The sequence below is a fragment of the Rhamphochromis longiceps genome, linkage group LG5 (assembly GCF_057381845.1).
Source record: "Rhamphochromis longiceps isolate RC_006_pf linkage group LG5, R_longiceps_female_GT1.1, whole genome shotgun sequence".
NCBI lineage: Eukaryota > Metazoa > Chordata > Actinopteri > Cichliformes > Cichlidae > Rhamphochromis > Rhamphochromis longiceps.
The window spans coordinates 31,688,395-31,705,065 of record NC_140561.1 but is presented as its reverse complement, the minus strand read 5'-3'; the positions used below and the strand labels follow the sequence as shown (position 1 = coordinate 31,705,065).

The following is a 16,671-nucleotide window of genomic DNA, read 5'->3' as shown; positions in this document are numbered from 1 at the left end:
AAAAAGCGGGATTTGTTTCTTGCCAAAGCCATTGGTGTATCACAATATAATGCTTGTTTTTCTGCGCTTAAAAACAGCCTTAACTGCAGCCACAGGATAGACCCTGGTCAGCTGTTTATTGAGCGAGTCACAAGCACACCGCAGGAAAAATAAAGATTTACAGTTTTTCGATTGTTTGCATTCACTGCTTCTATCTTTGATCGTTAACTCGGGGTAGGCGGGCCTACTCTCCCACCAGGGGGCGTTCCGAATTTCACCATTTAAATGCGGTTCTGGATGACTCTAACTGTAACGGATTCTGTGAGGCTGATATCAGCGTGGTTGATCTGCAGCAGAATGAACAGCTCAGGTAGGAACTGCATCACAGGACACACCAGCAGGCTTAGGAACCATCACGACACTGACCACAGAACCCCTGCGGGCTATTCAGAGGCGCAGACGCAGGGTTCGGCTCCTGATAGTCGGCGCTGAAACGCTGTCACTTCTATTAATAAACATTCAGTGCGAAGATTAAGTCAGAATCATGTTAAACTTCAGCATTCACTAAACTGCATTCGTTTGCTTCTTCAGTATATTTTAGTTTTTAAAAGAGGAGCTCCAAACATGATCCACTTGTTTTCCTTTTTGACAGTAAACTGCCGATGAAACTCATCAAGCCACCTGAACCTTGTTTCCTGAAGAATTTGATGCAGACGTTTGCCTTTGTAGTGGACAAAAAAGAAAGAAAAGCAGAAAGAAAGTGGACTTGGGAGGAAAATGCGAATTAACAGGATCTTTCTGTTTTGTACTTTGTGCAATTTCTTTTCTGTAATTTTACACATTTATTTCTTACAATTCCAATTCCAAAGAGTCACACTGACATATTTCTATCATTAACGTCAGCAGTGTTTCGTTATCATGTAGAAAAACTAAGAGATACTATAAGACTTGCGTGCATTTCTTTTAGATTAATGCATCTCAGCTAAATGTGTAGTTAAACTTATTTCTATTGTTGGAAAGACCAGTGGTCCGGCCGCTTAAATTTAAAATGGGGTGAGTGTGGCCCATGTTTTAAAATTAGTTTGCCATCCCTGCTTTAGACTTAACAAATAAGGACACATATGGATTGCTAAACTCTGAAAGAGAAAACAAGGTCAGATTTTCAGTAACTGATTTAAAAATAAGTTTAATCAACTCAGGTGAAGAAAGGGAGTGCAGACCTAATATAATGTGCTCAATTTAGGCATAATGAAAGTCAGGAAATAATCAGTGATGATAATAATAGTAATGCATGATAATAAATAATCTTTTGAGACAAAGACAAAGAAAGTTGAAATGTAAAGATTTAATTTGTTGTTTTGAGTCAAACAACTGGTACGGCTTCTATACTCTTTTCAAAATGCTGTGTTTGCATGAGTTATTGAAACTGTACTGAGGATATGGAAAATATTTCTGTTTTAGCGCATACACACTAGTAACAAGTATAAGGGCGTTGAAGAGATGGTGCAGAAAACAGCATCTGGTCAGAAAGAAAAATAACACTAACCTAGAATAGTTCACCATATTTATACAAAATTAAATAGCTGTAAATGGACAGATGCAAGGATATGGATGTTAACACTGTCATGTTGAGAGAGCTAATCAAGTTGTTTTACTAGTTTCAGTTTTTGGAGTCTTTTTTTCTAGATACTGACCTCATGCCTTCGTCTGTAATCCCTCATGTGTCAGGTTAACGTAATCATTGATTCTTGAGTTGCTGGAACGGGTGATGGAGTCCTTCAGAGTCTGTGACAAAATATTAAAGTCTGTCCGGGGCTTTAGGGGCTGTCTGCACACAACCATTATTACCCTTTTCAGAAATCAATGCAGTTTCTTGTCATATCAGTGTTTGTTTTTTGGAGATGTTTGTTAAAATTAAGAGATAAGAGAGAAAATGGTAAAAGAAACCTGAACTAAAAATGTTTACTCTAACACTGGAAATGGGGTTAGTATACTACCCCCATTATCATACTTGTCATACAACAAACATCTTTGAAACTCTTTATTGCATGAGGGGGTAGCAATGGATATCCTTGCATCTGTCCGTTGACAGCCGTTTTAAGTTTTAACAAATCTGGACAACTCTTTAAAATTTGTGGGGTTTATTTCTTCTGACCAGATGCAGCTTTCTGCACCATTGTAGTTATCACATTTTACTTTTACATTTTACATTTCACATTTACTTATCACATATCACAGAAGGTGAATCATTTCCTTCTAACTAAAACTGATTCTGAAGAATGATTTCACTAACTTATCTACACAAGTCGTTTTGTAGAGCAGCCATGGCAGAAACAAGAACTGTTCAACAGAGTATACCCTTCTGTGTATTTAGAATAGAATAGAATAGAATAGAATAATCCTTTAATTGTCCCACGAGGGGAAATTTGGTTTTGACAGCAGCCAGAAAGACACATATATAAACAAACAGTACACAGGACACAGAACAGAAACATACACAATTTTTTAACTTTTAATTTTTTATTTTTTTAACACAATTTAAGTCCTCTGTCTCTCTTTCTTCATTGTCAGGTTGTCTGTCTATCTCATGTCATATCACTGCAAGTCTCAGGATTGTTTTCATGCTTCATGTTCGTGTTCATGTTCATGTTTCTGGTCACCGTTTTCGCATGCGCTGAGTTCCATGTCATAGTTTTCATATTGAGTTTAGGTTATTCCAGTTTAGGTTTTGCTTTCCTTTTCCCCCCAACTCGCCTTGCCTTGTTTTCTCTTTTGGAAATCAGCCTCAATAAAAGGCCCGGCTTTTGTTATACCTCATTCCCTCTCCTGTGTCTGCTTTTGGGTTCACACCGCAAATACACCAGCCCACCTGGCCGTGGCTAACCATAGCGTGGGCATAATCATTTTTCATTGCACCAAACATTCTTCTGTGCAGGAACAGTCTTATTCAGCTCCAGCCATTCAATTCAATTCAGTTTTATAGCACCAAATCACAACAAAAAAAACAGAAAAAAAACAATCAGGGAACCTCCTATGAGCATGCACTTTGGCTACAGTGGTAAAGAAAAAAAACCTTTTAAATGGAAGGAATAAGAAACACTCAGTGCATTATGGGAATCCCCCAGCAGCCTAGATCTTTTGCAGCATAACTAAGGGAGGATTCAGGGTCACCTGATCCGTTTGGTTGAATTTTTTGTTTCTTGTTTTTCATTCCAGCTATGTACCCACCTGTCATGGCACCCCAAGCCAACATGTTTGTCAATGTCCCAGGCTATGAAGGCACTGTGCCAGGAGGAGGTAAGAAAAGCATATAATTCCTCACATTAATGCTGTTGCTGGTACTTGAAAATTTGTCATTGATGCAGCAGGTTTCCTGCCTCCTCCCATGCCCATGGAGCCAGTAGCCCCACCCCAACCCAGCCCTGAAAATCCCGAATGGAGGTACAACATATTATCTGTGTTTCTGAGCTGCTCACCAACCAGTAGAATATTCTGGTTTAACACAGAGTTTGTGTGTATTGTAGTATCCCCTCTCTTTCTGAGGATGAGGCTCGGGAGGCATTCAAGAAATTTGTGTCATCTCATATCTGCTACAGTGAAGATCCAGTCACTCAGGGAGTCATCACCTCCATGGAGCCATTCAACACATTTAGGGTGATTAAATGTTCCACCATCACCACCATCAGTGATGCTGCGGACTGAGTTACCTCCATATCTGCCTTTACTATCTTGATCAGTCTGTTGCAGAGCTCTGGTTTGAGATGCTTTTATCCATAGTTTTCCAAACATTTGACCAAAGGACATAATTGAATGATAATGAACTGTTGAAACATGCATAATGAATTTTTTGGTAGCACTTTCTATTACAGCTAGGTAATACAGGGGTAGTAGTAGGGTAAAAAGGGGGGAAAAGAGTGTAATAATGTGGTAATTTCCAAGCTTTTACTATGCAATTACCAAAGTAATAACCACTTAATATCTAAATAATATCATGGTAGCAAGAGTGGTTACAGTTGAGTAATATTGCTCAGAAATGTATGTAATAGGATAATGAGAACCCAAAAACTGCACATAATAATATGGAAATACAGCTCCACAATAAAGTGGAGTCACAAGGAAGAAACAAGAATGCTATAATGCAGTAATATGCGTTAAGTTATTACCCCTCAATTACCTGTGGTAGTTTCTGTGTAAAAAGCAGGAAACAGTGCTGCAAAATGCAAAACCACCTGTTTAAATTTAATAACATATTAAGAACCTATTAAAGCTAAAAAGTGTGTGATTATTATCTAAAAACAACTGTGGCAGTTTGCCTAATAAAACAGGAAATACAGCTGCAACATGCAAAAAGCATATTTAAAACACATACCTTGTAGGTTAACTAGTTAACCTACTATTACCCCCTTATTACTGAGCTGTAATAGAAAGTGCGACCATTTTCTTCTCAAAAACTTCAGAGCTTTTAGTAAGTGTCCAGAGCTGCTGAAGTAGTAGTTTGCCAGAACTTTTCATCACATCCTCAAGATTCTTGCAAGAAGCTCAAAGAATATGGAATACCCGTTCCAAGTACTGGTTTTACCACAAAATTTGTTATGCAGTAATATGATGCCCAGTTATATGGCAACAACCCGGAAATACATTGTATGGTATAATGTGCGATACTGATTGGGTTTAACAAATTTTGTGTAGGATTTAATGGGAGAGACATTTCTTGCACATGATGCATAGAAACGTATGTTTCACTTTCACTCTGATGTGAAATATAGAGAAATTAGCACAGTAATGTTATCAGCAAATCCAGTTTCTCTCAGTAAAGTCTGTTTTTTGTTCCTTAGTACCGTCTGGAGACATTCACTGAGTCCAGGTCAACTGACTGGGCCCACAAACCACATGAAGGTAAACGCACATTTTCATTTTGTTAAATCCAAATCTGATGTGGAGCCATTAAAATGGTCATTTTCATTTGTTTCCTTGAGCCACCATGTTCTGTTATTATAGAGCAAGGCTGGATGCTTTTTAATCTGATGGTAGAGTTTTGTTGTTTCCTGTTACCAAACCACATTTTTCACTTTGTTCTTGACCACACTCAAAGTTTATGGCCTTGTGAGGGATTAAAAACAATAGTGTGATACTCAGAGCCTATTATGAATCAAACTCCAGAACAACTGATTAATCAATAGTGTTTTACCTGAAAGAGTTAAACCTGGAAACACTTGCTTTGGTTTTCATAACAAATGGCTCTTTTATTGATCCTTGCATAAATCTACTGACAATGCAGTAACTTACTATACTAGTAGTTTATTGACTGCCATTTTCTGTGATCTCGTGTATTTAAAAGGTGAGCCTGCTGACTTTTACACCCAGCCCGCTCCACGACCATGGGAGGTCCAGGCCACACACCCCAAACATTTCAGTGACCACACAGAGAAGATCCGGGTGCCCTACACGTCCTCCGTCAAGGTGGCTGAATAACAAAAGCTATCTGTCAAAGTGCTGGGTTACCTGCAGTTTGGTTCTGAGCTTTAAGCTTGAAGACATATATACTTAAAGAATTTTCCAGATGAATTTTGATGGATCTTTAGTTGTCCATGAGATGGTTCTACAGCTCATCTTTTCCTGAGTTTATTGAGGCTTTAAAACCATGAACACGTGAAATTTTTTTACCTTTTGCTCATTTTTAACTTTTTTTTTGTGTGTTTGTGTTTAGGAATGCCACACATGCCATGCAGCAGGTACTGAGCAATGCAAGGAGTGCAGTGGAAGTGGAAAAGTAAGGAAACTCTCAATAGTAAATAATAAGACATGAAAAGTCTGATCAAGGTACAATTAAAACATTTGCTTATTTGTGTGGTTGTAGAAAGCGTGCCCGATGTGTAATGGTGCGGCAAAGTCCGATCCAGCCTGCACTCACTGTAATGGCACAGGCAAAGACAGGTACTGAATGGTCACACAAACTGAAAATAAAACAGAAAAAATACCAGTTTTATGACTGTGCATATGCTGGGGATATACGATTAATTACAGTAACTAATTAGAAAAGGACAGATGCAAAATTTCCTAAAAATGTCTAAGCAAAGAAATACTGCAATAAGTAAAAGTTCAGTAATTTTTTAAAATAATAATAGAAGTAAAAATAAACAAATACCATATTTTTAAAAAATAAAGCAAAATCTGCAATGTCTGTAAGTAACCAAAAATAATGAGTTATGTGTCTGTGTGTGTTTAGGTGTACAAAGTGTGATGGTAGGGGGAAAAAGCAATGTGAAACCTGTAAAGGAAAATGTCAACTGCTGACTTACATTGAGCTAAAAGTGGAATGGTGAGTACAACAGCAGTTTCCTATATTTCAGTGGCTTTATCAGAGTCCTTGAAGATTGGGTTCTTCAGTGTCTTTTAGGAATCATCTGGAAAACTCAAATGGTCCTAGAGGAGGTTTCAGAAGTATATAAAAAGTTTTTATACATTTCAATTCATTTAACCTGTTTTTGGCAGATATCCATGAATTATTTCGGGCATTAAAATGGTCCATGGAGAAGTTTTAGAAGGCTTTGAAAAGTCAGCGGAAATTAGCAAGGTCCTGAGTTCAACTCCACCATCTGGTCAGGGAGTGTGAATGTTCTCTGTGGGTACTCGGTAGGGCCGGACCATATCATACTGTTCACGGTAATACCAGTATAATGTTGGGCAACGATAAGAAAATGAAATATCGCAATAGAATATGGGTAAAACGCGCATGCGCAGTGCCTTTGTTTTCATACGCACATGGCGGAAAAAGCATGGCGGCGACGAAGAATGAGAAGGGCGAAAGCGGATCGTTGAATAAAACAGATGAACCAGAACTGGTTTGTAAAAATGCTGCAGCATCAGTGATGTGGAACTGGGTTAGCTTTCGTCCGTCAGATACACAACAAAGCACTATTTTTGGTAGACCATGCTAGCGGGCCGTCGTTATTACCGTGTTTTTTGGAAAATATGGCACACTTAAAATCAATCCTTTGATTTGTCTGAAAGTCGACAGTGCCCCTTATAATCCTGTGTGCCTTATGTATGAATTCTGGTTGTGTTCACTGACCTCGAAACGATTTTATGTGGTACACGGCGCTCGAAAATCTGTCAAATGTTTTGGTATGACTAAGCTACGAACCCACACGGCTATCGCAGGCAGGCGCCTCGTGGAGTGATACGTACTGTGCTTCAACATAATATTACCGTATTATGTGTGTATAACCTCTTTTTAAGTTTTGTGGATATTATACATGGTTATGCCTATGATATGTCAGCCAATTTCCACTGGAAATGCCTTTTGGTTAAACTGTCAGCAACTAATAAAGTTGTGGAGTTGTAAAGTGTTTTGTCTAGTGTCAATTATATCGTCAGTTATATCGTTATCGCAAATTTTCAAATGTATATTGTGATAAATATTTTTGGTCATATCGCCCTGCTCTAGTACTCGGGCCTCCTCCCACATCCAAGGATTGGGGTTAGATTAACTGGTGATTATAAATTGCCCTTGGGTGTGAACGGTTGTCTCTCTGTGTTAACCCTGTGACAGACTAGCAGTCTGTCCAAGGTGTACCCCGCCTCTACACCTATGGTAGCCTGAATAGGCTCAAGCTCCGATGCAACCCTGATAAGAACAAGCAGAAGAGATATGATTGTGAAGGTTCTTGGTCATCCATGTCATCATAGTCTAAAGAAAAGACGTTTCACCTCTCATCTGAGATATGAGTTCTTTAGAAATAAGCGGAAGAGAATTAATGGTGGTTTGACAGATGCTTTGGTGCCCTCTAGTCAATATAGATCAAAATTACATGCTGCTAGTTTAAATTGAAAGCAGTAGAAACTGTTAATTGTTTAAAGCTTAAAATGTATTAAATCATGTAACGTTGTATTCAGCTGGGATGGGCTCCAGCGCCCCCCGCGACCCTGAAAAGGATAAGCGGAAGCGAATGGATGGATGGATGGAACGTTGTATTCATCAGAATCTACATTGTGGGCCATTTATATGGATACACCGTAATAACATGGGAATGGTTGGTGATATTAAAGTCCTGTTTGTGGCACATTAGTATATGTGAGGGGGAAAACTCCTCAAGATGGGTGGTGACCACGGTGGCCATTTAGAAGTCGGCCATCTTGGATACAACTTTTGTTTTTTCAATAGGAAGAGGGCCATGTGACACATCAAACTTATTGGTAATGTCACAAGAAAAACAATGGTGTGCTTGGTTTCAACGTAACTTTATTCTTTCATCAGTTATTTACAAGTTTCTCTTTGTTCACAGCCATTGACTGTCATGGTTCTGGGTCGTTTCGACCCAGCATTTTGAATTTCTTATGTTTTGGTTTATTTTTACATTATGGATTATTTTCTTATTCTCTGGTGCTTTGATCATAATTATAAATATGTCTTATTCTTGGTGAGGGATTAGTTCTTCGGTGGTGTCTCATGTTTAATATTGTTTGAGTTCCATGTGTTATATTCTTTCTGTCTGCCTCTTAGTGTCAAGTCTGCGTCTTTGTGATTTGTTTCATGTTTCCTGTTTTATTTTGATTGTCCCAGTATGTTGTCAGTGTGTTCAGTTTTACTGCTCCCCTGTCTCATTAGTCTTATTTCTCCCAGCTGTGTCTCCCTCCTGTTGCCCATTCCCTGATTACCGCCTTGCGTATATAAGCACTGTGTTTTCCTGTGTTCTCTGTTGCGTCGTATCCTCACGTTATCTGCCAGCCAGCCAGCCAATTAATTTTTGTATTAGTTTGTACTCAGTTTAGTTTCTGTTCCATTGCTCCAGCAATAAAGCTGTGTATTTTGATTTCACGTCTGCCTCCGAGTCCTGCATTTTGGGTCCTATCTAGTGATGGGCAGATGAAGCCCCATGAAGCACTGAAGCTTTTCATCCAATTGGTTCACCCCAACGCGAAGCTTCATGAAGCTTCATTTGCTCTAGCAGGACACCTACTGGACGTAAAAATAATAGCTGGCATGAATTTGAAGAGTGTGGCATTTTGCACACAGCCTGTAAATGTCAACAACAAAAGGAGTGTGTAAAACATGTATATTGTAGTGATGGCAGTATACTGTGTATATTTATAGTGGCAGTATGGGAAATGATTATTTGGAAATGCTTGAAATGGAAATGATCATTTACTGTGAGGTGAGGTGTGGTTGGGGTGTGGACAGTGGTTGTGCTTTTGTAACGTTGAGGTATGGACAGCTACACACTGCCTGTTCACATTTTATTCTGTAAAAACTAAATTTTCACTGCTTTTATGACCTTTTTAGTGGGGAGAACATAGCTAGGATTTAATGATTTAACAAATCTTTTGAATCCTTTGTCCTCCACAATGCTAAATGGCTGGGAGTCCTCAATCACCATGCTGACCAGGTCTTCATCTATTTGAGATTGTTCTCCTGAGGAAAGACAATAAAGATAAAGCACAAATATAAATATCACATACGTAACTTATAACAGTTGTATAATATTGTTATATCATTTAGTAACATTACTGCATCCTATATTATCATTGCATTTGATGGCTCACCTGGTCTTGCTCCACAATCGGTGTCCCCCTTATTCTCATGCAAAGCTCTGTAGTGCCTAAGCATGGATAAGGTGTTGTTGTTGTTATATCCCAGCTCCCTGGCACATAGAAAACACTTCACCTTGTACAAAAGTCAAGACAGCTCAACATAAATTGTATTGCACCATCAGTATCATGAAAATACATCTTCTGTAGAAATTTACATACCTTGTTGGGAGGAATAAGATCAAAATGTTCCCACACAGGGGAGGACATCCTCCTCTTCTTAGCTGGCTCCATTCTCTCCTGACTTTCTCTCCTCACTCTCATAAACCTCCAAACGGTCTCCAAACTCTCACTAACCGCAACTCTCCATCAAACACCCACATTTTTGAATGAAGTCTGAGGGGTTTATATCGCTGTCATATCTCGCGGCAAAGTTCGAACCACGTCATGAACCAGTCACGTGGTACAGCCGGGCAGCGAGGCTTCGGACGTCATCATTTTCAGCTCCTCCCATAAATGAAGCAAGCCTCGATACGCGCTTCGCGGAAACGCCCCCTCCATTACTCGACACACGCTCCGAAGCCTCGATACAGAACGTCCCATCACTAGTCCTATCTCCCTGCCTGCCCGCACACAGCCATGACATTGACATGTCGAAGAGGTTAACACGTGAGGAGTGGATCGAAATTATGTTGCTGTCTGGTGAACGCAGTTAATCGGGTCATTGCAGCAGATTTCAATGCAAGACACCCTATGAGACCCCCCATCTCCCATGCTACAGTTAGCAAACTGCTTGCTAAGTTTCGTGAAACTGGTTCAGTGTTGGATTTGCCAAAATGTGGACGCAAGAAAACTGTCACTAATGAAGAAACAGAAGTGGCTGTCCTAGCTTCATTCAGCAAGAGCCCACAGCGTAGCACTCGCTGCATGTCACTGGAGAGTGGCATTAGTCAAACATCCCTTCGGCGGATATTAGCTACTCACTCATGGCATCCTTACAAACTCCAGCTACTGCACCATCTCAACGAGGATGACCCAGATCGGCGCACAGAATTTGCAGGATGCGCAAAACAAAAATTGGAACAGGACCCTCAGTTCACGCAGAAGATTTTGTTCAGTGATGAGGCAAACTTTTATGTGAATGGCGAAGTTAACAAACAAAACCACCGCTATTGGTCTGACACTAACCCACATTGGATGGATCCCTCCAAGACTGTTGGAGCAACAAGTGATGGTTTGGTGTGGTATATGGGGTACAACGATAGTGGGTCCATTCTTCATCAATGCAAATGGTAAATGACCTGTATTTGTATAGCGCTTTACTCAGTCCCTAAGGACCCCAAAGCGCTTTACACTACATTCAGTCATTCACCCATTCACACACCCATTCACACACTGGCAATGGCAAGCTACATTGTAGCCACAGCTGCCCAGGGGCGCACTGACAGAGGCGAGGATGCAAACCTCAAGGCCACTGGATATTTGAAATTGCTACATGATGATGTGTTTCCCTCTTTATGCACTGAAGCTGGCACGTTCCCTGAGTTTTTTCAGCAAGATGGTGCACCACCACATTATGGGTGCCAGGTCCGAGCATTCCTAGATGAACAGTTTCCTGTAAAGTGGATTGGTCGTCGTGGGCCAGTTGAATGGCCCCCAAGGTCTCCCGATCTGACCCCGTTAGACTTTTCTCTTTGGGGTCATCTGAAGGCAATTGTCTATGATGTGAAGATACGAGATGTGCAGCACCTGAAACTACGGATACTGGATGCCTGTGCTGGCATTTCTCCTGCGGTGTTACTATCAGTGTGTGAAGAGTGGGAGAAGAGGGTTGCATTGACAATCCAACACAATGGGCAGCACACTGAACACATTTTATAAGTGGTCAGAAACTTGTAAATAACTCATGAACGAATAAAGTTACGTTGAAACCAAGCACACCATTGTTTTTCTTGTGACATTACCAATAAGTTTGATGTGTCACATGGCCCTCTTCCTATTGAAAAAAACAAAAGTTGTATCCAAGATGGCCGACTTCTAAATAACCACCATGGTCACCAGCCATCTTGAGGAGTTTGCCCCCTCACATATACTAATGTGCCACAAACAGGACTTTAATATCACCAACCATTCCCATGTTATTACAGTGTATCCATATAAATGGCCCACCCTGTAGAGTGTGTGTTACATCAGTATTATATATTTGATGGATACAGCATGAATATAGTTCATATCTGTGTGTTTGTGTTTAGGAAAAACCATGTGGAAGATCATCTGGTGGAGCAGAGCTGTGGTCTGAAGAGTGATAAGCTGCGCTCAGTAAAAGGGAAAGAGCTGTTCAAGAGCAGCCAGAACCTGGTAAACACACACACACACACACACACACACACAATGTAGCTTCACTTTGAATCCTAATACCAAAATTTCATACAAAAAAAACTACATCTCAGTAGTTTCACACAGTAGTTTGGAATGTTGTATTCTATGTTTGAAATGTTGAAATAATCTCCATAAATTAAACATAAAGCCACTGCAGGAACTCACCTCAGGCAGGTGTAGTTGAGATAAATGTAAAGGAAAGGTTGGGGAGAAGGAAAACACATTGCTGGGGTTAGCGGTGTGAATATTGTGAATTAAACTCTTGCTTCTCTCAGGTCTACCCACTGCTTGGGTTTAAACCGCAAGCAGTCTCTCAGGCTTCTGAGCGTCTGATCAAAGAACATCAAACTAAGTATGGCAAAACCTCCAGGATTCTGCAGCAGGTAGGCCGACACACAGCTCAAGAGAGAAATTAGGAACAATCTTCTCCAGTAGTGGAGGGAAAGAAAACAGCTATCCTTGTTCCATCAGCAGCTAATTCTAGTTGAAATATAATTGATTCGAGCTGAAATTCCATTATTTGTAGTTGAAGCAGCAAGGAAAACGTGCAAAGTTTACTTTAGACTTCTGTTTTGAGTCTATAGGCTATAGTGTAGTCACCCCCAGTGGCCAGCCTGTGCTGGTGTGCCTGTGTTAATCTGCAATTTATTGCTTTGCTCTGCAAATTATTTAACTTAACTGATTCCTCAGTTAGTCAATAGAAAAATCAATAGACTGTTCAATTACTAAAGTTATCAACTGCTACAGAAGCTCGAGGGATAAGGTGACCTATAAAGATAACTAAAGCCATCTTAAATGATTTGATGGTGGTTGAAGAGTTAGCTGTTACATAAACACTCAAAAGGGGAATTAATTGTTGGAATTTTTTGTTAAAGAAAAGGACATAAAGGTTTGAAGTCAATGCTAAGCTAAAGTATTCTGACTCAAGCTGACCCCCTCTGATGCTGTTGAAAGTTTTCCTTTAATATGAATCCCCATCTCTCTCTCTTTCAGAGGCAGGCGGTCGAGCTGATCCCCATCACTCAGGTGAACTACAAGTGGAAAGACAAGAGCTACGTCTACTACGTGTACGGCAACGAGCGCAAAGCCAGTGCTGATGACTACCCAGAGACCTGCTGCTGCGTCATCCTGTAGACCACAGGTGTCTGGTGTCCTGCAAGTTTTAGTGAGTCCTTGATCCAACACAGCTGATTTAAAGGCTAAATTACCTCTTCAACATGTGTTGAAGTTCCCCAGAGGTCTGGTAATGAACTAATCATTTGATTCAGGTGTGTTGACCCAGGGTGAGATCTAAAACCTGCAGGACACTGACCCTCGAGGCCTGGAGTTTGACACCCCTGCTGTAGACTGACAAATGCACACAGCTGAAAGCAATTAAACATGTACTCATTCTTCTCTTTTTTTAACATCAGTCTTCCTTCTTCCATATATCATGAGGATTTCATTTATTAGGGTAAGAAAAGCAAACCATACCTGTGTTTAAAAAAATAACAGTATCTAGTATTCTGTTCAACATTTTCTTAAAATAAAAATAAATAAAATAAAAAATAAAAACACTATACTGTGGAGGTATCAAAGGATGACACGAGAGATCCCAATATTTTACTCCAATTTTAATCTCGGCTTCTCACAACTGAACACTCAAGGTGCCAAAAACCAAACCCTCTCACTTCCGAGTCATCACACGTTTCTTGACACGGTAGAGCCATTTGTGTATCGCAACCAATTTAACACAGCGCTTGTTGTTCTGTGCCTAAAAACTGCGTCATATTGAAAAATTCATTAAAAATCATGCTTGACAATTGACATGACTTTCTCAATGGATTCCTCTTTTTTGGAAACCTGGGCTAAATTTGTGTGCATCTCATTCCACTGCATAAATCTAGAGAAGAATATTTCTGGTCAAATTCAGCATGCTCAATGGAATATAACACTACATAAAATTTTTATTAAAAATCATCTCTGATCGTTGACATGAAATTGTCAGTTGAATACTTCTCTGGGTTACCTTCTCTACATGTGTGCCAACTTTCATCACAAAATGCTGCAAGATTCCAGCGAATATTTCTACTCAAATTCAACAAGGTTATTTTAATCAACAAAAATTACAAAATAAAATAATTTTTGATAGTTGACAGGAAATTCTCCACAAATTCTTCTTCCCTGCAACTCACACTACATGTCTGCAAAGTTTCACCTCCAGCCACTGCAACTCTTTTTTTTTTTGCCTTTATTGGGCTTAAAGGCAAAAACCACTTTCCTTGGTGGTGTTGATCCCCCCAATTCTGGAAGTCTGGATTGGCTGTCTGTTTAAAAAGTCCTAAACCCTGATCCTATCAGTCAGTGCAGAGCTTAGATGAAGCCGATGTGTGAGGGGACTTTCCCAGTTGTAACTGCCTCAAAAGCCCAATAGGGCTACTTCCTCTGATACACACCAAAGTGTGAGTAGACTTGCAGGCCCAGCAGCTCCCCTGTAGCTCAGTGCCTTGGACAACTGAGCCCTACGAATCTTTTAGTTTTAAAGGGTTGTAGTAAGAACACGTCACACATTTTTATGGTTTTATAACATTAGAATCCTATTTTACAATTTCTTTGTGAATTTGGGGTATTGTGATTCATTGTATTTTTGAGCATGATAGTTTCCTTTAGGGTTTATTATAGCCTCTGTCTCTGTTTATATTGGAGTGTTTATTTATGTCAGGGGTGGGAGAACTCCAGGCCTCAAGGGCCGGTGTCCTGCAGGTTTTAAATGTGTCCTTGATCCAACACAACTGATATAAATGACTAAGTTACTTCCTAAACATGTCTTGAAGTGCTCCAGAGGACTTAATGAAATAATCATTTGATTCAGGTGTGTTGACCCAGTGTCATATCTAAAACCTGCAGGACATCAGCCCTTGAGGCCTGGAGTTTTGCTGTTTTCAGCATGTCTGTGTGTTTTTGTTAGTTTCTCTTAGCTGTTGATATAATACGGACTCTATTATTAAATGAAAAGAACAAATTAGAATACACCACTGAAACGTTCTGCTGATGTTTTTAAAGTTTCCATGTTACCAGGCTGTAGAGGGCTCTGAATATTTAAACCGTTTCAGATCCATTACACTCACAGTCTTAATGTTAAAATTTCAAAGGACAGCATTATATTTTTGATATTAAAAGTAACTCTGGGCCTCTGTGGAGTGTGCAGATGATCTCATCACTGTCCAAAAATGAATAAAAAAAAAACAAACATAAGGAGTGCCGAATCCTTCAATAATACAGACTATTAGCGTAACAGGTGTGTAGCATCGCTAACTAGCTAGCAACAAGCCTCCAACACAGTGCGTATGCTAGCGGCTAATCTAGCAAACAAATTAACTGCTACACACCTGTTACTCTATTAGTCTAATACTCTAATGTTCTTTGATTTTATCATTTAAGACTGTGAGTGTAATGGATTTTAAACGGTTTAAATATTCAGAGCCGTCTACTGTGTATGTGTAAACTTTAAAAACAGCAGCAGGTTTCAGTAGTGTAGTCTAATTATAGAATCCATATTGTATCAACAGCTACATTCATCCTGGGGAGAAACTAATGAGGGAGACCATAAGGACTAAGCTGGGTTTCCTGGGTCCAGAGGTTTGGAGAAACTTTTTCCCATTCTTTCATCACAGCTGTCCTGTGCCAGATGTTCTGTTGACCCACTGAGAGACTTCAATTAAGAAACACCAGGAAGACTGAAGCTCATGGCATTGATCAAGCAGGACTCATGATCTCCACCAGCAGTTCTCTCAGAGCTCCACCGCAGGCCCACCCCAGAAGATGGATACACCCAGCATTTTATGAACTCTTTGATGGAGACCTTTGGTTTGTGTAATGTTATAAATACTCGGATACTCCCCAGTGGGTCCGGGCTTTTACATAAAGATATTATATTCAGTCCTGTAGAACGTTACACATTTAAAAATATATTATCCTCTCTGGGTACTCTAGTATGAATAACTCTGAATTACTTTATGGTGAATAACACACTATCTGCAAAAAACTGTGAAAGAATTCCAGATCACAAGTTTGTAGTTCGACATACAAGTGGTGACCTTTGACCTTCATCAGGTTTTATTTAATCATGTCAGAGAAAATCAAATATGTTCTTCATGTAGCTGAGTACATCAAGTGTTTAAAACGGAAGCTGTGCAGGTCTGAGATCAGCAGCTCTCTGAAACACCAAACCGGTCCTGTTAATGCTGATATATATAGTGACACAGTTACAGGGGTGAGTAATCCTTTTGACTTTTTGTCTTTAACTTTAAAACAGCTGCAGCTTTCACTGACAGCACATGTGGTACTTTAACCTTTGTACTGTTTTCATCAGTTAATTTTTGCAGTGAACATGCTGGATGATCTGTCTGCTGTCACTGGTTGGTGCTGAGGTCTGAATCTGAGGGCAGCTCCTGTAATCACAACGAGAACAGAATCATCACAAACTGAAATATAAAGTTTATTTCTCAAAGTTCTGCACAGGAGCTGAAGCAGAATGCAGCCTGTTGCATTTACAGTATAATGCTTGTAATAAAAGTACACTAACGGTAATTAGTGACTGAGCAACCTGGGGCGTTTCTCTTGATTTCTTTAGTCAGGGTAAATTCATTCACCTGCACGGATTAGCTAAACGAACTTTTCAAAACAAGTTTCCCCGACAACCGAGTGCTCATCTTAGCTAGCTAGGTCTCAGGACCTAGCTAAGGACGGTATTAATGGATTAGCTTATAAACACGTTTAACTTACCGAAAAAGTGCACCGGGGCCT

At 39.8% G+C, this 16,671-nt stretch overlaps 1 protein-coding gene across 7 annotated transcripts; it reads left to right on the top strand.

The window, feature by feature from the left end:
* The first annotated feature begins 294 nt into the window (after positions 1-294).
* Positions 295-15,566, top strand: LOC146670343 (protein SSUH2 homolog). Of its 7 annotated transcripts, XM_085407209.1 has the most exons (14): positions 305-349; positions 632-784; positions 3,196-3,276; positions 3,345-3,420; positions 3,504-3,633; positions 4,815-4,875; positions 5,318-5,439; positions 5,687-5,749; positions 5,837-5,913; positions 6,206-6,298; positions 11,760-11,865; positions 12,162-12,269; positions 12,880-13,051; positions 15,435-15,566. In XM_085407209.1, the coding sequence occupies exons 2-13, from the start codon at positions 757-759 to the stop codon at positions 13,018-13,020; spliced, it is 1,086 nt and encodes a 361-aa protein (XP_085263335.1). In that variant the 5' UTR covers positions 305-349; positions 632-756; the 3' UTR covers positions 13,021-13,051; positions 15,435-15,566. The 7 variants fall into 7 exon arrangements, with proteins under 7 accessions (XP_085263338.1, XP_085263337.1, XP_085263335.1 ...); XM_085407210.1 differs by lacking the exon at positions 15,435-15,566 and having other exon boundaries at positions 3,348-3,420; positions 12,880-13,292; XM_085407208.1 differs by lacking the exon at positions 15,435-15,566 and having other exon boundaries at positions 12,880-13,292.
* Positions 15,567-16,671: the final 1,105 nt, after the last annotated feature.

Coding starts and splice junctions, on each gene's coding strand:
- LOC146670343 (XM_085407209.1), top strand. CDS start 757: ATGCGAATTAACAGGATCTTTCTGTTTT. Junction 11,866..12,161: donor TCAAGAGCAGCCAGAACCTG/GTAAACACACAC, acceptor TGCTTCTCTCAG/GTCTACCCACTGCTTGGGTT. Junction 12,270..12,879: donor CCTCCAGGATTCTGCAGCAG/GTAGGCCGACAC, acceptor TCTCTCTTTCAG/AGGCAGGCGGTCGAGCTGAT.